Here is a 22,258-nt window from a genome sequence, read left to right on the forward strand (position 1 = left end):
TGAATAGGCCTGTGACTGTGGCAGACATTGCTGAATTTCCCTGTTGGGGTTGTGCCATTTCCCTATCTTCCCCAGCAGGATATGAGAACACATTTCTCAATGATACTGTACTTGAAAGTTGCTGAGAGAGTAGATCTTAAAAATTCTTCTCCTCACGAGAAAAAAACATTAGTAACTTTGTGTGGTGACAGCTGTTGACGTACTGCGGTGATCTTTGACAATGTGTGCAAACATCAAATCGCTGTCCTGTACTAACAAAGCTCATAGAAGGTTATATGTCAATCATATCTCAAGAAAACAGCTTCCTTTTATAAGAGAGTATGTGTTTAGGACTTCCCTGGTGGGGAACACTCTGCTCCCAACGCAGGACATCGATCCCTGGGTTTGATCCCTGGTTGGAGAACTGGATCCCATGTGCCACAGCTAAAGACCCCACGTGCTGCAGCCAAGGCCTGGCACAGCCAAAGAAAAAATAAATGACATGCATGTGTTGCTACAGACTCATCAGCAGTGTGTGTACTCAGACTTTTGATTTTTGCTGATGAGACGGCAGAGAAATAGTATCCAGTGTAGTTGTGATCTGCTCTTCTTAAAATATTTTACTTTTTTCTACATGGTGTTTCATTTCTCACGTGGTTGAGATCACGCTATAGATACGAGGGGAAACAGACATGCCCTTCCTTTATTGGCGCCCGTAAGCCAGGAGGGGAGACAGCCACCCAAACAGATCCTCCTGGCAGGACGGAGAGCACCACGTGGGGCAAGGACCAGAGAGTGAGCCCCCCGCCCGGCAGGCCTGCTCCTCCCGGAGACACGCCAGCCCCCCGCCCGGCGGGCCTGCTCCTCCCGGAGACACGCCAGCCCCCCGCCCGGCGGGCCTGCTCCTCCCGGAGACATGCCAGCCTCCCGCCCGGCGGGCCTGCTCCTCCCGGAGACACGCCAGCCCCCCGCCCGGCGGGCCTGCTCCTCCTGGAGACACGCAGACTCTGCTGCTTTCTCCCACAGGCTGTGGACCCCTCCTCTGTTGCCTTGGTGACCCTTGGTTCCTCGAAGGAGATGCTCTTTGAGGGTGGTCCCGGACCCTGGGTCCTGGAGCCTTCCAAGTTCTTCCGCAACGTCACCTCAGAGGACGCGGACAGCATCAGCCTGGCCCTCTTTGGGCCCCCTGCCTCCCGGAACTACCAGCAACACTGGATCCTCGTGACTTGCCAGGTCTTGGGTGAACAGGTGAGAAGGCAGCCCCCCCAGGCCGACCCTGGCCAGAGGAGGGGTGGACAGTCATGTCCCCGAGCGCCCTGCTGTGCCTCGCACCCTCGTTTTGTCTTAATCCTCAAGATAGTCCTAAGACACAGCTGTGGCCTTTGTACCCATTCCACAGGCAGGCAGACTGAGGATCAGGGCAGGGGGTGACTGACTGAACACCAGGCAGGCCGAGCAGGGGGCAGGACCCTGATGCGTGCTGGCCAGTCCTGGGAAGCTGCACGGCATCCCCTGACCCTCCTCTTCGAGCAGGCCCGGTTCTGTCCTGTTTGTAGGGGGCTCCAGGGCACAGCATCCCCTGACCCTCCTCTTGGAGCAGGCCCGGTTCTGTCCTGTTTGTAGGGGGCTTCAGGGCACGGCATCCCCTGACCCTCCTCTTGGAGCAGGCCCGGTTCTGTCCTGTTTGTAGGGAGCTCCAGGGCCCCTGCCGGAAGGTCAACCCGTCTCCCATCCAAGTATCCCTGGACCGTTGTAAGCCCTTGGGGTGGGTTATCACCGCCATCCCCATTCCACAGAACAGCACTGTGAGTCCAGGGGCTCCCAGTGGAGTGGGGACTCAGCCTGGGCGTGCGATGCGTCTTCCGCCCCACTAGGTCATCGCCCTCACGGTGGGGAACAAGCCCAGCGTCACCAACCCCTTCCCGGCGCTGGAGCCCGCCGTGGTGAAGTTCGTGTGCGCGCCACCCTCCCGGCTCACGCTGACGCCTGTCTATGCCAGCCCCCAGCTGGACCTGTCCTGCCCGCTGCTGCAGCAGAACAAGCAGGTGGTGAGTGGCCTCCGAGGGCCAGGCAACGGCTGGTGCTGCCCCTCCCTCGTCGGCACACCCGTCCTGCCCGGCGGGTGCTTGTCTGGGGGTGCCGTGGGGTGCCAGGGGCCTGTGCTGTGGCAGTGTCAGGAGAAAGGGAACCTCTCCAACGCCAGACTCAGCCGCTGTTCTCATCCCCTGTGGCAAGAGCGACGTATGTAAGTCCGGGATCTGGGAAGACCCGGCCCGCTGGGTCCACTGTGAGGCCGGAGCTGGGCGGCGCTCAGGGCGGCAGGCCCAGCCCCAATCTGACTCGTGTGTGTCCGCCTCCTTTGAGTGATGTGGGGTGACAGCGGCCTCCAGGGCTACTAAAGGCATAAGGGGAGCTGCACTCACGTCGGCGCTCAGAGGGTGCCTTAGGCACGTCACCTTGCTCCCTGCTTCCGTCCTGCTGCGGCTTCCTGTGCGCCCAGAGCGAGAGCTAGAGTCATACCCCTGCCTCCTGAGGCCCGCAGGCCCCGGGACCGCCCATCACCTTCCCCGCCCCACCTCCGTCCCCTCCCGGAGCTGGGGCAGCCCCGTGGTCTGGCTTGCTCTTCCCTGACTGGAATGGTCTCCTTCTGAACGCCCAGGCCCTCTCCTGCCTCCCTCAGCTCTTCACTCACACATTACCTCCTGGGAGGGCCTTCCTCAGCCTTAGACCCTATCTAATGTGTGTCCCCGGGCTTCCCTGGTGGCTCAGTGGTAAAAAATCTGCCTGCAATGCAGGATCTGCAGGAGATGCAGATTTGATCCCTGGGTCGGGAAGATCCCCTGGAGAAGGAAATGGCAACCCACTCCAGTATTCTTGCCTGGAGAATCCCATGGACAGAGGAACCTGGGGGACTACCGTCCATGGGGTCGCAATGACGGAGGATCGAAACAAGGGTAACAACGGGTGTCCCCAGCGTTTCCTCCTCTGGTTTGCTCCTCCTCCCCGACCCCTGCCCCCAGGCACTTGACATCCTAACGCTATAGAATTTGCAGGAAGGCAGACCTCAGAGATAGCCTGGGTCTGGTTCTAGACCCCCCAATACAGCTTGAATATTGTGAGAAAACGAGTCACGTGAACTTCCTGGTTCTCCAGTGCATTTAAAAGTTATGTTTATATTATCCTGGAGTCTGTCAAGTGTGTGGTAGTGTTACGGCTAAGGAAAACCACGTACAGACCTTAATTTAAAAGTACTTCATTGCTAAACAACGCTGACCACCATCTGAGCCTTCAGAAGTGAGTTGTGGTAGTAATTTCAAAGGCCCCTGACCACAGATGCCCTAACAGATACAGACAGTAATGATGAAAAAGCCTGAAGCACTGGGAGAATTTCCAAAATGTGACCCGGAGACGCAAAGCGAACAAACGCTGCTGGACAACTGGCCCTGACAGGCTTGCTCTCCGCAGGGCTGCCCCGACCTCCAGGCCACTGACCTCTGAAAACACAGATGCCGCGAGGCAGAGAGGGCTGCCCCGACCCCCAGGCCACTGACCTCTGAAAACACAGATGCTGCGAGGCTCGGCGCCTCCGAGCTGCGCCTGTGCTCGTCTCCCTCTCTGTGGTTCTAGAGCGGGGCCTGGCTCAGGCTGGGAGGCGGGGGACCCCCACCCCTCTAGGCTCATGTCCCTGCCACCCTCTGCTCTTACTCTGCAGACTCACGTGCCTGGGGACCCCAAACCCAGGCGTGGTGGACAGGGCTGGGAGGAGTCAGGCGTGGAGAGCGGATGTCCCTCCAAAGCCCCCTCCCTCCGGCTCGTGCCCCGCCAGGCTGGCCAGACCGCCTCAGTTTCAGAGAATAAGATAATCAGATCCCCGTGCATCCGTCCTATCCATAAGCACTGGCTGCTCACCAAGAGGGCTGTGTCTGGCCGTCGGTCAGCAGTGACCTCGGGGTCCGCCCAGGGCTGTCTCTTGGTTGAAAGATGGCGACAGGGCAGCGAGCACGGCTCTGCGTGGGCTTTCGTGTGTCGTAGATCTTGCTTGAACAGAGAACTGCCCGGAGATCCAGCCTCCCTGGGACTGCAGAGTCCGCAGCCAGGCAGACAGGGCCCCTGTGATTTGTGGTCTCGCAGGGACCTGGGGAGGATAGATCCCTGCCATGTATGCCGGTGCCGGGTCAGTTTCGCTTTATGCCCCTCCGGAGCCAGAGGCCGCCCTTACGTGTTTGCTGAGTAAATCACTGGTGACCAGGCGCTGAAACGGGGCTGACCTGCCACAGTGACAGATGGGGGCCGCGCTCCAGCCTGACCCCGGGCTTCTGAGCTGGGCGTCGGCCGGGAGCACCGAGCCGGGGCTCGGATGGAGCCACTGCCCGACTCTTGCACAGCGGGGAGAGGCTGCACAGCGTCCAGGGAGGCCCATGGGCTTTAAACTCAGACCAGACGGTCCACCCCAGAACCTGTGTGACCGTGGGCGAGTGACTCAGCATCTCTGAGCCGCCTCGGCCTCCCTGTTCGTGAATTTGGGGGTGCTCTTGCCATCGCAGGACCAGGGAACCTGCAAGTGTGCGTGACGCCTGGTCCCCAGCCTCGGCACTGCCGACCCTTTGGGGCGGATCCTTCCTTTTTGCGGGGGCTGTCCTGTGCGCTAGGCAGCACCCTGACCTCTACCCCCGGATGCCAGTAGCGCCCCCTACTGGCAACCAGTCGTGACAACCAAAAATGTTTCCAGACGTCACCAAGGTCCCCGTCGAGAGCATGGGCTGGAATTGGAGGCCTGGTTGTGTAGGACTGTCAAGGGCACCTTGACAGCAGCAGTAGCGAGCATCCCTTAGCGAGTCACCCCCAGAAGCTCACCAGGACCCCCGTGAGCCCACACGGTGCGCTGTGTGGCAGGGACAGGCCTGCCCAGCCCGGGGTGTGGCCCGTGGGTGAGCTTGGCTTCTTGCAGGTTCCGGTCTCCAGCCACCGCAGCCCGCTGCTGGACCTGGCCGCCTACGACCAGCAGGGCCGCAGGTTCGACAACTTCAGCTCGCTGAGCATCCAGTGGGAGTCCAGCAGGCCGTTGCTGGCCAGCATCAAGCCTGCCCCGCCCCTGCAGCTGGTGTCCCAGGACGACGGGAGCGGCCAGAGGAAGCTGCATGGTGAGCAGCGGCCCCCGACCGGCGAGCTGGGCGCAGAGAGGGGCGGACGGCTGTGGGTGGGGGGCCGGGACCCCCTCTGTCCAGGACTGACGCCCGGGGAGCGTCAGGACTCCTCTTTAGTCCTCACACGTCTGCGAGGGAGAAACGGACTCTGGGTGGGAGGTGGGGAGCAGCTCAGGGCACACGGTGGCTGAGCTCAAGGCCCAGCTTGTGCACAGACCGGGCTGGAGCCCAGACCCGGCTGCTCCGAGCTCTGAGACACCCTGACGCTGTGTTGGAGACCCTCAGCGGCCAGGAACTGAGCCATCCCCTCCAGCTCCTCTGAGCAGCTCTAGGAAGCTTGCTCAGGTCCCCTCAGCTCTTAGAGGTGCACACGGTATGCCCCGTCCCCCAGTTTCAGGGCGGTGGGAGACTTCAAGCTGCACACCAGGTACAGGGAAGGCGGGTCTTCGTCACAGTCGGCTTCCCTCTCGCTCTCAGGCCTGCAGGCCATTTCGGTTCACCAGGCCTCGGGCACCACGGCCATCTCTGCCACCGCCACTGGCTACCAGCAGCCGCACCTGGACCTGGCCAGAGTGAAGCAGCCGGTACCGACTGGGGCCCCCGGGGCGGGCCGTCCTCCCGCTTCCCCACGCTCTGCCCAGTGCTCCCGGGGTCCTGAGGCTGGCCCACTGACGGTGGGCGCCTCCTCACTGGCCCTCATGCCTCAGTCTCCCCTCCTGTGCTCCCTGCAATCTGGTGACGGCGGGGGTGGGGGGGTCCAGCTGAAAGGCAGAGGGGCTCGCCCATCTAGACTCTTCCCCGCCTGCCGCCCGCCTCACAGCCCCTGCCGAGCGTGCCCGGGTGGTTCAGCCCTGTCCCTTTCAGCCCACAGCCCCCACTGCGTGGAACACTGCCCCACTTCCCTGGGGCACGTGGGGGGAGTCCAGCCTGCGGCCTGGCAGGTCAGGGGGTGGCTGATTTGGCAGGACTAGGGGAGGCCTCACAGGGACGCGGCTCAAAGCTCGACGGGTGTTGCTGGGCTTGTGTCCCCGAGACAGCGGGGTCCCCGGTGTGATGCCAGTGCCTGGGGCTGCTCTTCCGTGGGGGGCGCCCATGGGCCGGTCTGGCCCTTGGCCCCCTGGCTCTGACCGCGTGACCTTGCCCCTTTAGCACGACCCCCTCACGCCTGTGTCGGTCTCCATTGAACTCATGCTGGTGGAGGACGTGAGGGTCAGCCCGGAAGAGCTGACCATCTACAACCACCCAGATGTGCAGGTACGGCCACCCCCTTCCCCACCCCACCGTCCCCCATCGCGACCCCTGAGGACCCCTCACCTCTGACCCCAGCCCGGCCCCTCCCGCAGGCGGAGCTGCATGTCCGAGAAGGCTCTGGCTACTTCTTCCTCAACACCAGCAGCGCCGACGTGGTCAGGGTGGCCTACCAGGAGGCCCGGGGTGTCGCCACGGTGAGTGTGGGCTCCGCCCGCCCGCCTGTGCCGTCAGCGGCGGGTCATGTCGGTCACAGCGCAGGGTCTTCAGCGTCTCCCAGGGGTCGCAGCAGACACCCGCGAGCTGCCTCTGTGGTCCGTACCGAGTCTCCACAAGCTGCCCACGCTGTTAGCTACCTAATGGTTTCCTTTCGGTCGGCCTTTCGGGTAAGATGGAAATATTATCACGTGAGCGACACTGTAAGAACCCGAAGGACTGTGGCCTTGACGGACACATCGGCTTTTTCCGTTTCTCCACGTTCTTTCCCTGACCTCCACCCAGCCGTGACCACAGAAGAACTGAGCCTTCCACGCTCTTCAGGGCTTTAATTCAAGTTTTCTCTTTCTCCATATCGCTCTGTAGGCTGGATGGTGATGATGATGATGGTGATTTTTTGGCAATCATTTGTACTCAGGCATTCTCTCCTGTGGGGTGTTTCAGTTGCTTAAAATTTTTTTTTTTTTTAAGGTCGCCCTATGGGGCTTCCTTGGCAGTCCAGTGGTTAAGACCCCATGCTTCCAACGCAGGGGGCACAGGTTCCTGCATGCCACGTGGTGAAGCCAAAAAATACAAAAAATAAAAGGTCTTCCTTTGGTTATGACAGAGAGTAAAGGCTGATCAACCCAATGTCCTAACTGTCTGTGTATCAGCACAGTGAGTTATACGGTCGCGAAAACTGAACTGTGTCTGAAAGGAAACCATCAGGACGGAGTGTGTCAAACCCCTGCTGTGAGTCGCGACCATGACCCCGGGCGGGATCCTGGCATCGCAGCTCTGCTGTGAGCTTTGCACTCAGAGCCTGCGACCTGCATCCCCTGGTGCAGGCTGGTTGCCAGGCGTTGAAGGAGTTTTACAGTCACCCCAGCGCCAAGCAAGCCTTGGCCCCGCACTCGAGAGGACGGGCACTCGGTGCTTGGCGTGCGGTGGGGGTTGAGGCGGGTTCGCCTTCAGTCTTCTGCACTTGCTTTTGGCACTGCCCGTCTGTGCAGGGAGCCCTCGCCACTGGCAAGAGCACGAAACACGCATTCTGGGCAAGGCTGCCCTTGGACCTAGCCTTCACAGAGACCTGGCCCACCAGCTCCTTCAGAAACAGAGCCCGGCGCCTTGCCCTCGGCTAGGCGGTACATTCGTGCCTTAGCTGGACACCTCGCTCTCTCAGCCGTAACTCCCTGCAGGTCCCTTTCTCTGACTTTCTGCCTCCGATGACTGTCTTGATGCAAGACATCAGTTGCTTCTGAAGTGGAACGGGTGTTGAGTAAGTGAGGTGGGTGAGCAGGATGCAAGGGGCACGCTGGGAGGAGCTGGGCTGGCCGATCCCAGATGCTTAGCTGTAGTGTTGGAGGTGATTAGGGCATGGTGCGGACCGCGGCAAACTAGAGAGCAGAGACTGGCTCAGCGATGGCTGTGACCACTCCTCAGTCTTTAGTGTTTTTAGTAGCAGCTTTATTGAGCTGTAATTCACATACCATACAATTCACGACTTAAAGTCACAATTCAGTGGGTTTTAGTGTATTCATAAATAAAGGCAACATCACCAAAGTCAGTTTTAGAGTATTTTATCACCTCAAAAAAAAAAAAAAAAGACCATAATAATCACCTCCCTGTTCTTCCACACAAATACACACATGGAAATTGTTGGATTTTTAAATTTATTGTGTCTTTGTTGCTGCACTTGGGCTTTCTCTAGTTGCGGCAAGTGGGGGCTACTCTCTGGTTGCCGTGCGTGTGCTCCTCCTCTCAGGGGCTTCTCCTGTTGCAGAGCACAGGCTGTGGGGCACGTGGGCTCAGGAGCTGCCCTCCTGGCTCTGGAGCACAGGCTGTGGGGCACGTGGGCTCAGGAGCTGCCGTCCTGGCTCTGGGGCACAGGTTCTGGGGCACGTGGGCTCAGGAGCTGCCGTCCTGGCTCTGGAGCACAGGTTCTGGGGCACGTGGGCTCAGGAGCTGCCGTCCTGGCTCTGGGGCACAGGTTCTGGGGCACGTGGGCTCAGGAGCTGCCGTCCTGGCTCTGGAGCACAGGTTCTGGGGCACGTGGGCTCAGGAGCTGCCGTCCTGGCTCTGGGGCACAGGTTCTGGGGCACGTGGGCTCAGGAGCTGCCCTCCTGGCTCTGGAGCACAGGCTGTGGGGCACGTGGGCTCAGGAGCTGCCGTCCTGGCTCTGGGGCACAGGTTCTGGGGCACGTGGGCTCAGGAGCTGCCGTCCTGGCTCTGGAGCACAGGCTGTGGGGCACGTGGGCTCAGGAGCTGCCGTCCTGGCTCTGGGGCACAGGTTCTGGGGCACGTGGGCTCAGGAGCTGCCCTCCTGGCTCTGGGGCACAGGTTCTGGGGCACGTGGGCTCAGGAGCTGCCCTCCTGGCTCTGGGGCACAGGTTCTGGGGCACGTGGGCTCAGGAGCTGCCCTCCTGGCTCTGGGGCACAGGCTCAGTAGTTGTGCACACAGGCTTCGTTGCCCCTCAGCCTGTGGGATCTTCGATTTTGTCCAATGTTTTTTCTGTGTTTCTTGAAATAATCGTGTGGGCTTTTCTTTTTTATTCTGTTGATATGATGTAATACATTAATTGGCTTTCAGATATCAAACCAGCCTTGCGTTGTGGGATGAATGCTGCTTGACAGTGATATGTGATTATTTTTATGTGTAACTAGAGGCAGTTTGCTGGCATTTGATTGAGTGTATGTTCATATTCCCGAGAGACACTGGTTTGTGGTTTTTGGTGGTGTCTTTGTCTGGTTTGGGTATCAGGATGTCAGCCTCATGGAATGACTCTGAAGCGTTCCCTCTTCTAATTTTTGGAAGAGTCTGTGTAGAATTGGTAACAAGTAATTTGGTAACAATTCTACCAAACTCTTGAATGTTTGGTGGAGTTAACCAGTGAAGCCAGGTTGTCACGGGCTTTCCACATGGGAGGTTTTTTTATAGGAATTCGATCTCTTCACCTCTTATTGGTCTGTTCAGACTGTCTGTTTCTTTTTGAGTCAGTTTGGTAGCATGCGAGTTTCTAGGAGGATGGTTTTTTTGTTACATTGTTTTTCTGACATTTTCTTACCTTCCCCCAGTGGGCAACCTTGGTCTTTAGCTCGCTTGTGGAGCCCCTCGGCGAAGCGCGAGGAGGCATGTCATAACATACCTGTTTTTCTCAGAGGCAGAATTGCAGATGTCAGGGCCTCTTGGGTTTATCGCCGTAAATCAGAGGAAGAAAAAGCCGTCCCTTGGCACCTGTGGATGAGCGTGTGTTGTTAGAGGGAGTCTGGGGGCAGCTGGATGCCTGAGATCATAGGCAGCTCCCCCGAGGCATTGTTACTCCTTTCGTCCAAGAGAGGATGACCCCCTGCCCATTCCTCTTCCGTGTAAATGAGTGGTCACCATCAGATCCTTCCCACTGAAAGGAAAACCTCAAATTGTAAATGATTCCAACTGCTTGAAATATGCCTTGCTTTGCTTTATCTCTGGAGATTAAAAATAACTCCCTTGTTATCTAGAAGAGGGATGTGTCCAGTTCAGAAAAATGTGTGCTGTGCCAAGAAAACTTGAACTCCTTTTTACTCACAGTTAACCTCGCACCATACATTTTGAGTGAGCCCTGAGGGCAGCCCAGGGGCCAGGGAGAGACCTTTCCTCCAGGAACAAGAGCCTCTAAGAGTCTGTGATGGACTAGGCTGCTGCTTCAGATACTGAGCTCCCTGTCCAGGGAGGCATTCAAGCTGGCACGCTTGTCTGAAAGACTCAAGACAGGATTACAGCATCAGAGTCAAGTCTTCCCAGAACTACGAACCCCTGCTCAGTCCTGTGATGTCCTACGGTGTACGGTCCCTGTAGGCAGCAGACTTCAGGCTTGTCACTGCCAAGGCAGGCATGATGTCCCCGTTTATAGATGATCCCAAGAGAGCTCGAGCTACAGCTACAGTGAGGAGTCCCTTGAACTGCAAGGAGATCAAACCAGTCAGTCTTAAAGGAAATCAACCCCGAATACTCACTGGAAGGACTGAAGCTAAAGCTGAAGCTCCAATATGTTGACCACTTGATGTGAACAGCCGACTTATTGGAAAAAACCCTGATGCTGGGAAGGATTGAAGGCAGGAGGAGAAGAGGGCGACAGAGGGTGAGATTGTTGGATGGCATCACCGATGCAATGGCCATGAATTTGGGCAAACCCCAAGAGACGGTGGGGGACAGGACACCTCGCATGCTGCAGTCCGTGGGGTCACAAGAGTCAGGCACGACTTGGTGACTGAACAACAAAAGGCCAGAGCAGTTCTTTCTCCGCGTGGTGGACAAGCCTTCGCCCACATCTCATCTTCCGTGGCTCTTGCTGAGAGAGGCTGATCCCTGCTGCAGACACGACCCCGTGACCCGTCTAGTACCGTGTTTGGGGCATGCCAGCAGCGCCCGATGAGGCAGGCCCCGCCAGGATCGTGTTTGCCCAGAAGGTGTCCCGGAGGGCCCTCGGCCCCAGGGGTCTCTGCTTCCCCCAACCTCGGCCTGCAGATTCCCCTGTGGCTCCAGATGCAATCAGACGCCAATTCCTTTGCCTCCTCCACCAAGGGCACGAGGGATTTTTCACGGAGTGTTGACAGCTGATGACGGGTCCTTGCAGCGTCTCAGAGCGCTCCTTCTGAAGGACACTTACACATTTCTGCGGCATCTCCCAGCTGCTAATTAGCAGCATTCTCATTTCCCTTAATCACAGAGACAAGGAAGCCCACAACAGTTCTTCAATTAGCTCAGAGGAAATGTTTGTTTCTTTTGCTATCGAGGCCCATTCAGAGGCAAGAATGGCTCGTGGGTATGTGTCAGCTTCCGCGCGTCTCTGGGCGGGGGCCTGGCGCGGGCGCACCTGGGCTGCTGTGGGGCGATGGTGCCCACACGACGGTCCCAGGGCTGCAGAGGCTTACACGGCCCCACACCCTCTGCCAGGCACCTCTGTTTCCTTCTCGGCTGGCTTACGCACGGGAGGGTTTACCTGACTTAAACTCAGGTTTCTTTCTTCTCATCACCTCTTTACAGCTCACATGCTCCCTCCTTGCAGAAGCCGTGTAGTAATTCTAAGGGCAGTGGGAAGGAGCCTAGCACTCAGGCCTTTCATCCAGCAGTCACTCTGCAAAGGCGGGTTCCCGTCATGCGCCAGCCCAGGCCAGGCTCTGGCGACTCAGCAGGGAGCAGTCAACCAGGGGCCCTGCTCTTAGGAGCCAACCCCTCTCCTGGGTCCTGGGCTGTGGGCTGGTCCCCGTGATGCTGTACGTCTGAGGAGGTGCTTCAGCGCAGCGGGAGGCGGGGGGCGGGGGTCCTTCCTTGAGACGGATGGGTGGTAGGTGGCAGCTGTGCAACATGAACTCAGATGTGTCCCACCTTTTTCCTGGGAGGGGACAGAGGGCAGAGGAACCAGTCCCAAGCCTGGCCCTGTAGGAAGCCTCAGGGCTGGGCAGGGCCCCTTGGATGGCATTTCTCACCTCAGTGTGACCCTGGCCACCCCCCACCAGCCTCAAGGGGGTCCATATCTGCGGGGGGCACAATCCTCACCTCTGGCGTGGGCCTGGCCACCACGAGACGTTGCTGGGCACACACGGGAGACAAGCTGATGGCACCGGTGACATGCAGAGATATCCACAGGGTCCTCACTCATCTACAGATGCTGCTTGTCAAGGGACAAGCGTGACGTGTGATGGGCCTGGGAAGCGTGAAGCCGTGAGGACGCATTGGCACCTCGGGGCCTGGCGGGCGTGGGTAGAGGTCCCGAGCAGAGCTGCCCCTGGCTCCACGGCAGCATCTTAATGAGCAGTGACGTGTCCCCAGCTCCAGAGAGATGACAGGGCTTCCTCAGAGCTTTCAGGGGGCAGTGTCACCCCTGAGGAAGGAGAATCGGTTCTGGGGGTGGATTCGCTCACCTCCTCTCCTGCACACGCGTCCCCCCTGCACGTCCTTCAAGAGGCAAGTGGGTCTGGAACCTGGAGAAGCAGGTGGTGATGCTTGCACAGTGGGCGTGGGGACAGGACCCCCCACCCCACCCCATGCCACCCACCAGCCTGCCCCCTCGCCTCCTCCAGAGCAGTTTGTCTCCAGAGCGGCAGGCGGGCTCACCCGTGGGGCACTGTTCACCATCGGGTGAGCTGGCAGGGCTGATGTGTGGGCGGCCCGGTGGGCCGTGTGGTCTCTCTGTGGGCTGCCGTCCTCCGCCCTGTCACCCGGGAGGTGCCTGGACGTCCAGCTGCTGGGAAATCAAGTGGGAGAGAAACCGATTTCCTCACTGTCAGTTACCTTTGTGTAAAACGTGCAAAATGGCTCTTTTGAAGGAGAGACAAAAACACCTCCCCTGCACACCCACCCCCGCCTCACAGGTCTCTCCCCGTGGGTGCAGCAAGCCATCATTTCTCTGCCTCCTGAGTGACGTGCCACTCCCGACGGCGGTGACGTTTGCAGGGGGATCAGGTCAGAGCCCCTGCGTCTTCCTGGGATTTTTAAGTGGGTTCTCTTTGGGGACTCGTCCACCACAGAACTGGAGACCCGTGGCCCTGACCCACCGTCTTCAGTGTATTCGATGTCAGGCTGGCTTGGTCGTTGTTCGGGGTGCCGGTGGGGTTTCCGCTCTGGGATTTTTATTGAGCGACCTGGGTCCTTACGGGAAGCGTCCTGAGCATCCTTCACCTGTGTTTGTGCCCCTGAGCCCCTGAGCCCAGCGCTGCAGGCACAGTCAGCCTGGCCTTGTCCGGCCCAGCCCCCTGCCCTACAGCTCCCTCTGGCTGCTGGTGGCGTCAGGCTCTCGGGCGTGGCCGAGGGTGGGAGAAGGCACTGTGCTCCCTCCCCAGCGCCGCCCCTTTGAGGCTGGGTTCCTACCCTGGGTGAGCCTGTCTCTTTGTATGTCCACTGGGCGGGCGTGGACTAGAACCAGCACTTCCCAGATGGATGAGGGTCCCTGGGGTTTGCAGACTTCTTTCTGAATTCTGGTCTCGATGAAGGCAGGACTGAAGCCGAGCTGGTGGAAGCGTCTCCGTAGGTTAACCAGCGCCTCGCAGCGGTGACCCTGGATCTCAGTGTACATACACGCTGCGGGGCTAGGCCGGACTCGAGGCGCGGCCCTGAGGCGGCGGTAGGTGCCACCGCAGCCTTGGGGTGCTGACCAGGTGGGAGCGGCAGAGCTGCCCCAGGAGAAGTGAGCAGGGGGACGAAGGTTCCTACCTGGACTGGGGGAGACTTGGCCAGAGAGGGACCTTGGGACGGGGCTGAGGCTCAGAGGGAGCCAGCAGGTGGATGCGGGAGGCGAAGAGCCCAGATTTCAGGGGTGGATCGTGCAGCCCTGAGAGGGGCAGGCGGGCGCCAGCTGGCCAGAGGGTGACGGCCGTGGGGGAACGCGGTTTGTGGTGACGTCAGAGCCCTGGGCAGGGGCCAGATACGCCAGGCTCTCGTAGAACATAAAACTCACTCTGGGTGGACTTTGAAGGCTTTTAACCTATTTGGTTGTCTCCTGACATTTCTTCCCCCCACATGTTCTTGACATTAAAACTGTAGCTTTGCCAACACGCAACCGTTCTCTGTACCCACCCCTACCCCTGGTGAATGTAGGCCGGAAAATGCAGGCAGCAGAGCCGGGCGATATAGAGGTGGGAGGCGCCACAGGCCCCCCGCTGGGTCTGCGACGTGCCTCCACCCACCCAGCCCCAGACCACCCAGCAGAGAGGCACATCTAAGCAATGCAACAAATCACGGCAAGCCCAACTGCCGTGTGAGAAAGTGGTGATGATGCAGGCTGTCTGGGGAGGGGTTCTGAAAGTGGGATCCCTGGAAGGAAGTAGAGAGAGAAGAAGGTCTTTGGCAAGAGGGTCTTTAAAGAGGGTCTTTGGCAAGGAAAGCTTGGAAGACAGGAGCGCAGATGAGTTCATTCACTCTGAACATTTTACACAGGCTCTACGTCAAATATAGGGAAAGTGTGTCAAAGTGTGAGTCGCTTGGTCACATCTGACTCTTTGCCACCCCATGGACTGCAGCCCACCAGGCTCCTCTGTCCATGGGATTCTGCAGGCGAGAATACTGGAGTGGATTGCCATGCCCTTCTCCAGGGGATCTTCCTGACCCAGGGATCAAAACCTGGGTCTCCCACATTGCAGCAAATTCTTCACTGTCTGAGCCTCCAGGGGAGTCCTCAAACACAGCAGAGGTAGAGACGAATGTGGAGATGGGTGAGATTCGAGGCGCTCACAGTGAACATGCGGTGGCCTCTGTGGCCTAGTCCCAGGTCCTGAGAGTCTGTGGGTCCAGATTAGGATTCCTCAGTGAGGGCTTCATGTGGAAAGCAGCCGCCTCACACCCTGCCAGCATCAGAGGAGACCCCACAGGATGCTCTGCTCTGATGGAAGTTGCAGCAGGTGGCTTGGACAAGCGATATGGGATCCTGGGTGTGAATCCTCTCTCCGCCGAGCTCTGACCACCCTGCCTTGGAGCAGCTTCCATTTCTTCTCTGTAATTTGTGCCAGGTTGCAATAAATGCTCCTTGAAATCTATCCCGGCACTAACATATTACATCCCAAGCCCGTTGCCCGGCTGGCAGTGGGGGCTCACGGTGAGGGGTGGGCAGGGCTGCCTTTGGGTTTGGGTTTTCCGAGCAGGCGAGAGGCCGCGGCCCTGAGCGGCTGTGTGACCGCACCCCACTCCCGCCTTGCAGGTCCACCCTCTGCTCCCTGGCACCTCCACCATCATGATCCACGACCTGTGCTTAGCGTTCCCTGCCCCTGCGAAGGCCGACGTCTACGTCTCGGACATTCAGGAGCTGTACATCCGCGTGGTGGACAAGGTCAGTGTCAGCCTCCCCGTATGCTCCCTCTTTAGCTGCACAGGAGCCAAGAGCACAGTGGGGCTGTGGGGGGTGCTTTCCTCGCATCTCCCCACCCCTTGGAGTGCTGTCTCACCTGGCATCCTGGGCTCAGCGCAGGGTGGCCTCTGGGGGCGTCCGTCTTCATCTCGGTCGACACTGGCAGTAAATCCCCCTGGAAGTTGTCCTCACGTTAGCCCCGGCCTAGGGATTCCTATTCTCTGGCTGCTGCAGGTGACTAACCAGCCAGAGCTTGAATTTTCTCCCCTGTCTGTACTTGTTGGATTCTCAGAGATTCAGTGGCAGGTGAATAAAGCGTCCTAACGCAGAAGCAAAATGAATACATAATAGATCTAGGCTTTTCTCTAATGTGGAGAGGGATTTTATGTAACTCAAATACACGAAGTGACTGCAGCGGTTTCCAGAGGAATGCTTTCAGGGTCTGGTCTTCCCGAGGGAGAGAAGGGTTGGTCATTAGAAGGGGCATTCACGCAGCTTGGACTCCTTCAAAGTCACTGTTCTCTCAGCCTCGGATACGCCTTCTCTGGTCTCGTTTCCGCTGGTGAGCTGCTTCTAGACTTGTGTTCTTTCACTGAGCACCTCTGACACATGTTTCCCAGAGCTTTCGCCGTGTGCAGTCTGTGCTGCCAGGTGTGAACTGCTGAGCACTTATTAAACCCCCACTGTATGCCTGTTGCTATCCGAAGCTGTGGATTAGCTCTCTAACTAGATCCTTAGTTCTTTTTCTTACTGCAGTAGAGTTGATGTGCGGTGCTGTGTTAGTTTCAGGCGTACAGCAAAGTGATTCCGTCTTATACACATTTATAGACACATATGCTGTGCTTAGTCGCTTCACTTCAGTTCAGTTGCTCAGTTGTATCTGACTCTTTGCGACCCCATGAACTGCAGCATGCCAGGCCTCCCTGCTCATCGCCAACTCCAGGAGTTTACTCAAATTCATGTCCATTGAGTCAGTGATGCCATCCAACCACCTCATCCTCTGTCGTCCCCTTCTCCTGCCTTCAGTCTTTCCCAGCATCAGGGTCTTTTCAAATGAGTCAGCTCTGTGCATCAGGTGGCCAAAGCATTGGAGTTTCAGCTTCAGCATCAGTTCTTCCAATGAATATTCAGGACTGACCTCCTTTAGGATGGACTGGTTGGATCTCCTTGCAGTGCAAGAGACTCTCAAGAGTCTTCTCCAACCCCACAGTTCAAAAACATCAATTCTTCGTCACTCAGCTTTCTTTACAGTCCAACTCTCACATCCATACATGACCACTGGAAAAACCATAGCCTTGACTAGATGGACCTTTGTTGGCAAAGTAATTTCTCTGCTTTTTAATATACTGTCTAAGTTGGTCATAACTTTTCTTAATCACTTTAGTTGTGTCCTACTCTTTGTGACCCCATGGACTGTAACCTGCCAGGCTCCTCTGTCCATGGGATTCTCCAGGCAAGAGTACTGGAGTGGGTTGCTGTGCCCTCCTCCAGGGGATCTTTCCGACCCAGGGATCAAACCCAGGGATCAAACCCAGGTCTCCCGCAGTGTAGGCGATTCTTTACTGTCTGAGCCACCAGGGAAGCCCAAGGATACTGGAATGGGTAGTTTTTCTAGGGGATCTTCCCAACCCAGGAATCATACCGGAGTCTCCTGCATTGCAGGCAGATTCTTTACTAGCTGAGCTACCAGGGAAGCCCGTATATATTCGTTTCCATTATAGGTTATTGTAAGATATGTGCTATTGGTAGATCCTTGTTGTTTATCTGCTTTATATGTAGTCATGTGTATCTGTTAATCCCATCCTCATTTATCCCTCTCCCAGATGTTAGTTCTCTCAGAGTGGGATGTGACCGTTATGTCACATTTATGCTTCGGGCAAAGCACCGGAGTATCCCCTCGAGGCCCCCTGAACACGGAGAGCATGTAAACAGTTCCGCTTGTTGGTAGGCTGAGATCTGGAGGTCATCATGGGCCTCTGGGTGTGAGCTTGCGGATGCTTTGGCAGAGAGCTGTGGGGGCACCACAGGTGGTGGCATTGGTCATCCGACGCCAACCCGGAGTCTCTGCCCCCACGATGTAGGTGGAGATCGGGAAGACGGTCAAGGCGCACGTCCGCGTGCTGGACTTCCACAAGAAGCCTTTCCTGGCCAAGTACTTGGCCTTCATGGACCTGAAACTCCGGGCAGCCTCCCAGATCGTCACATTGGTGTGAGTTCTCATGGGGTCGGGGGTCGGAAGAGGGCATCTGGGGGCAGCGGCAACGGGTCTGCCTGGGGGAGAGGTCCCAGCCCCTCCCTCTGCTCCAGGGCGCTCGATGAGGCCCCAGACGACTACACCGCCTCCTTCCGCGTCCACGGCGTGGCTATCGGCCAGACCAGCCTCACTGCAACCGTGACCGACAAGGCCGGACAGAGAATCAACTCAGCCCCACAGCAGATTGAGGTAGAGCTGCTCCTCCTCACGCCTCGTGGGCCCGGCCCAGCCCCTGGGGCACGTCAGGGCCCTGTGGGGGTGGGATATGGCATTTTTTGTGATTGGCTGGGACTTTCGGGGCAGCCCAGGTAGCCCCGTGGAAAGGGAAAGTGTTAGTTGCTCAGCTGTGTCTGCCTCTGCAACTGACCCCCTGGACTGTAGCCCACCAGGCTCCTCTGTCCATGGAATTCTCCAGGCAGTGATATTAGAGTGGGAAGCCATTCCCTTCTCCAGGGGCTCTTTCTGGCCCAGGGATGGAACCTGGGTCTCCCGCATTGCAGGCAGATTATTTAGTATCCAAGCCACCAGGGAAGGCCCCACGTGGAGAGGCCATATTAAACTGCTCTCCAGGGTCCTCTGATTGGAAGGGGGCCTTCCCTGGTCCTGGGGATCTGGGAGCCCAGGAGTGAGGGGGCTGGGTCACTTCACTGTCTCTGGGACTCGGGGGGCCTGGTGTGGCTCAGAGGAGGAGAGTGACTTGTCACAGACGGGGGAGTGGTGGGGGGAGCGGGTGGGTCTGGACTCGCGTGTAGAAGCACACGCTGGTGGCGGGGCCCTGGAGGTAGCCGGCTCTTCGTGGGAGCCCCTGGGGCAGCAGCTCTGGGTGAGGGAGCTCGGGGCCCACCTGGGCTCGGCTGGGACCTGGTGCCCCCAGGGCGTTAGGCTGAGACAGGAGCCCACGGCCGCCAGGGCCGGGAAGTCGTGTCGGAGCTTATCGATCGGTGGCAGCACGCTGCTCCTGCCGCGTCCGCTGCAGGCTCAGCCTCGTGGGCTGGGGCGCTTCGTGCCGGCGGGTGTGGGTGGGGCTTCAGGATGGAGGTGCACCCTTCTCCTCCGGGTGAGAAGGCAGCCCTCTGCGCCTATACTCAGGGCAGCCCTTCGGAGACCACGCCTCACGCACATGTCACCCCTGGGCTGACTGGCGTGTCTTTGGGCAAAGCGGGGACTGTGGGGTTGTAGGAGGAGGATGCAGGGGCTTTGCCCTGCCGCAGAGACAGGGCCTCCTCGCCCTGCCCCCCCGAGCCCCCTTTCCTCATCTGGAAAATATGCAGACGACGGGAGTAGAGAACTATTCTAGGTGATTATTCAGTAGAAATCTGGAAACTGCAAGAGTCAGCCTTCCAAAGGGAAGCTGGGGAACCTTGAAGGCAGAAGGTTGGAAACCTGGGCATGGGCCAGACTGTCTTGGGGATTTGCTGAAACACACGGCAAGACCCACCTCTGATGGGCAGGTCCCGGGCGGGCCGGGGAGCGGGCGTTTCTGCCGACCCCACCAGGGCAGAACACGCCCCTGAGAGCCCCGGAGCCTCAGGCCAAGGGTGCATGAGGTCTCCCCCAGGGCTGGCCGGGACCCCAGGCCCTCGTTGGCCCCCTTCAGAGGCAGGAGTCTGTGCACCGTGTTCCCGCATCCCTGGAGTTGAAGGGTGACCGCGCCCAGCCATGTGAGCCTGGAACACAACGGCCTGTTTCCCTATTGTGTCTCCATGCCCAGGTCTTCCCCCCGTTTAGGCTGATCCCCAGGAAGGTGACGCTGATTATTGGGGCCACGATGCAGGTAGGAGTTCAAGGCCACGCCCTACTCCCACCACCACCTGGGGCTTCAGAGCGGGCTGTGCAGGGGTGTTCCGGGGTGTCGGCGCCCCAGCCCCGGAGGGTGGGGTGTGGGCACCCGGGGGAGCTGGCTGATGGGTCCTGCTGCCTCCCCCTCCAGATCACCTCCGAGGGCGGCCCCCAGCCCCAGTCCAACATCCTCTTCTCCATGAGCAACGAGAGCGTGGCGCTGGTGAGCGGCGCCGGGCTGGTGCGGGGCCTCGCGGTGGGCCATGGCGCCGTGTCCGGGGTCGTGCAGGCTGTGGACGCCGAGACCGGCAAGCTGGTCATCGTGTCTCAGGTAACGGCGGGGGCGCTCCGCTCCCCAGGACCTGAGGACCACCCCTCTCCCAGGGTCCTGCTCTGCCCTCGGGGCCCGAGGCACCTGCCTGTCGCCCTCCCCTCTCACCAGGCCAGACCTGCACTTGCACCCCCATGGTCGCCCTTCTCCAGACTGAGGGTCCCTGAAAGTGAAAGCCATCGGTCATGTCCAACTCCCTGCGGCCCCGTGGACTATACAGTCCATGGAGTTATCCAGACCAGAATACTGGAGTGGGTTGCTGTTCCCTTCTGCAGGGGATCTTCCTGACCTAGGGATCGGACCCGGGTCTCCCACATTGCAGGCGGACTCTTTACCAGCTGAGCCACCAGGGAAGCCCAAGAATACTGGAGTGGGTAGCCTATCCCTTCTCTAGCAGATCTTCCTGACCCAGGAATTGAGCTGGGGCCTCCTGCATTGCAGGCGGATTCTTTGCCAGCTGATCTCTTGGCTCCTTAAGGGATGGGGCCCCAAGCTCTCCCGCCTTGGGGACATTGCAGTGCAGGGTAGTGTAGCGGTTGTGATGGCAGACCCTGTTTTCCGTGCCTCCGTGACTCCTCTCAGGACTCTCTGCTCTGCCTGGGCGCAGCTCACTCACGGCCATCCACAGCTGTTCTAGGCCTGAGCTGGTGTTACCCACGTCAGAGCCCTCCCGCCTTTAGTTCATTCATTTCCAGCAGGGCTTGCAGACATTCTCCCAGTAGAGTTGGGATGCTGTGGGCACTGGGGAGCTTATGGTGTGTGTTTTTAGAGGCACATGCTGGCTTGGCTGCCATAAACCTGGGTAACTGGGCACCAGTAGTATTTCAGACCTGGGTTGATATTTCTAGGAGAAGAAAACCTGAGTCAGCCGCTAGTATCTGCTCAGCTAGAGGTTAAATTATCCCTAGGCCTCCTTTCCGGAGTTGGGGACATTTCCTAGCAGCTTTTCTGGGTCAGTAGAGATGCTGGAGGCCGAGTGAGGAGGGCCTCACCCAGGAGGGGCCCCCATCCTGCCCCCCTGCCCCGTAACCTCATGTGGTGGCTCTGGCCCCAAGCAGGTGGTGGGGGTTGTCTCGGTCTGCTCTTTCCCTTCTTTCCTGGAGTGGGCACTTCTGTGGGCCTCTGGGAAGGACAGAGCAGAGCGTGTCCCCTCCTGGGAAGGGCTCAAGGTGCCTGGATTCTGCCCCATGTCCGCGGCCAGCAGTGACTTGGAGGAGCAGCGACTTGGTGGCCTGGCCATGCGGGAGCCCCAGCTCTAAGAGAGTGTTTCCTTCTGGGTGATGTGACTGTGGACAGAAACTGGGTCCCTGACAGTGGTCCAGGAGCCCTGCTGAGTTCAGAGCGTCTAAGCACACAGCTCTGTGTGCTGGGACCCCCTGGAGTGGGTGGGACTGACCTTTACCCGGCCCGGAGTTCATTGATTCACGCCCTTCCCAGCAGTTCCAGTGTCTCCCCAAGTATCCTGGTCACACCGCAAAGTCATTTTGAGTCACAGGGTGAATACTCCAAGTCTATCAATTTTATAAAAACAAGAAAGTACCAGGCGTGTTGAGAGTAAAATTAAGTACCAGGGAGGGCCTACTTCGTTCCTCTCTACAGAAAGGGTTTGCAGCCTCAGAAATGGGAGTTTCGGGCAGGGACCCATTGTTGGCATGTAGCCCCTGAGCCCTGCCGGCTTGAGCCCCAAAGCCGTCTTTCCAGGATCTTGTGGAGGTGGAGGTGCTGCTGCTCCAGGCTGTGAGGATCCGCGCGCCCATCACAAGGATGAGGACAGGGACCCAGGTGAGGTTCCCATCACAGGGATGAGGACAGGGACCCAGGGAGGTTCCCATCACAGGGATGAGGGGGGGACCCAAGGAGGTTCCCATCACAGGGATGAGGGGGGGACCCAGGGAGGTTCCCATCACAGGGATGGGGGGTACCCAGGTGAGGTTCCCATCACAGGGATGAGGGGGGGTACCCAGGGAGGTTCCCATCACAGGGATGAGGGGGGCACCCAGGGAGGTTCCCATCACAGGGATGAAGGGGTGGACCCAGGTGAAGTTCCCATCACAGGGATGAAGGGGGGGACCCAGGTGAGGTTCCCATCATAGGGATGAGGTGGGGACCCAGGGAGGTTCCCATCACAGGGATGAGAGGGGGACCCAGGGAGGTTCCCTTCACAGGGATGAAGGGGGGGACCCAGGTGAGGTTCCCATCACAGGGATGAAGGGGGGGGACCCAGGTGAGGTTCCCATCACAGGGATGAAGGCGGGGGGACCCAGGTGAGGTTCCCATCACAGGGATGAAGGGGGGAGACCCAGGTGAGGTTCCCATCACAGGGATGAGGGGGGGACCCAGGTGAGGTTCCCATCACAGGGATGAGAGGGGTACCCAGGGAGGTTCCCTCACAGGGATGAGGGGGGGACCCAGGGAGGTTCCCATCACAGGGATGAAGGGGGAGACCCAGGTGAGGTTCCCATCACAGGGATGAAGGGGGGGACCCAGGTGAGGTTCTCATCACAGGGATGAG

General features: G+C 58.8%; 1 protein-coding gene across 1 annotated transcript in view; it reads left to right on the forward strand.

Moving 5' to 3' along the window:
* Positions 1 to 22,258, forward strand: part of NUP210 (nucleoporin 210) — a 91,383-nt gene that overhangs the window by 45,322 nt on the left and 23,803 nt on the right. Inside the window, exons 15-26 of the mRNA XM_086368954.1 lie at positions 1,006 to 1,227; positions 1,854 to 2,027; positions 4,928 to 5,120; positions 5,601 to 5,707; positions 6,273 to 6,377; positions 6,467 to 6,568; positions 15,236 to 15,364; positions 17,464 to 17,591; positions 17,690 to 17,825; positions 19,348 to 19,410; positions 19,567 to 19,746; positions 21,448 to 21,528. Coding sequence (XP_086225080.1) covers positions 1,006 to 1,227; positions 1,854 to 2,027; positions 4,928 to 5,120; positions 5,601 to 5,707; positions 6,273 to 6,377; positions 6,467 to 6,568; positions 15,236 to 15,364; positions 17,464 to 17,591; positions 17,690 to 17,825; positions 19,348 to 19,410; positions 19,567 to 19,746; positions 21,448 to 21,528 — 1,620 coding nt within the window. The remainder of the gene's footprint in view (positions 1 to 1,005; positions 1,228 to 1,853; positions 2,028 to 4,927; positions 5,121 to 5,600; positions 5,708 to 6,272; positions 6,378 to 6,466; positions 6,569 to 15,235; positions 15,365 to 17,463; positions 17,592 to 17,689; positions 17,826 to 19,347; positions 19,411 to 19,566; positions 19,747 to 21,447; positions 21,529 to 22,258) is intronic.

This window comes from Bos grunniens, chromosome 22 (genome assembly GCF_055505025.1).
Source record: "Bos grunniens cultivar Pamir isolate PY7600 chromosome 22, Bosgru_T2T1.0, whole genome shotgun sequence".
Lineage (NCBI taxonomy): Eukaryota > Metazoa > Chordata > Mammalia > Artiodactyla > Bovidae > Bos > Bos grunniens.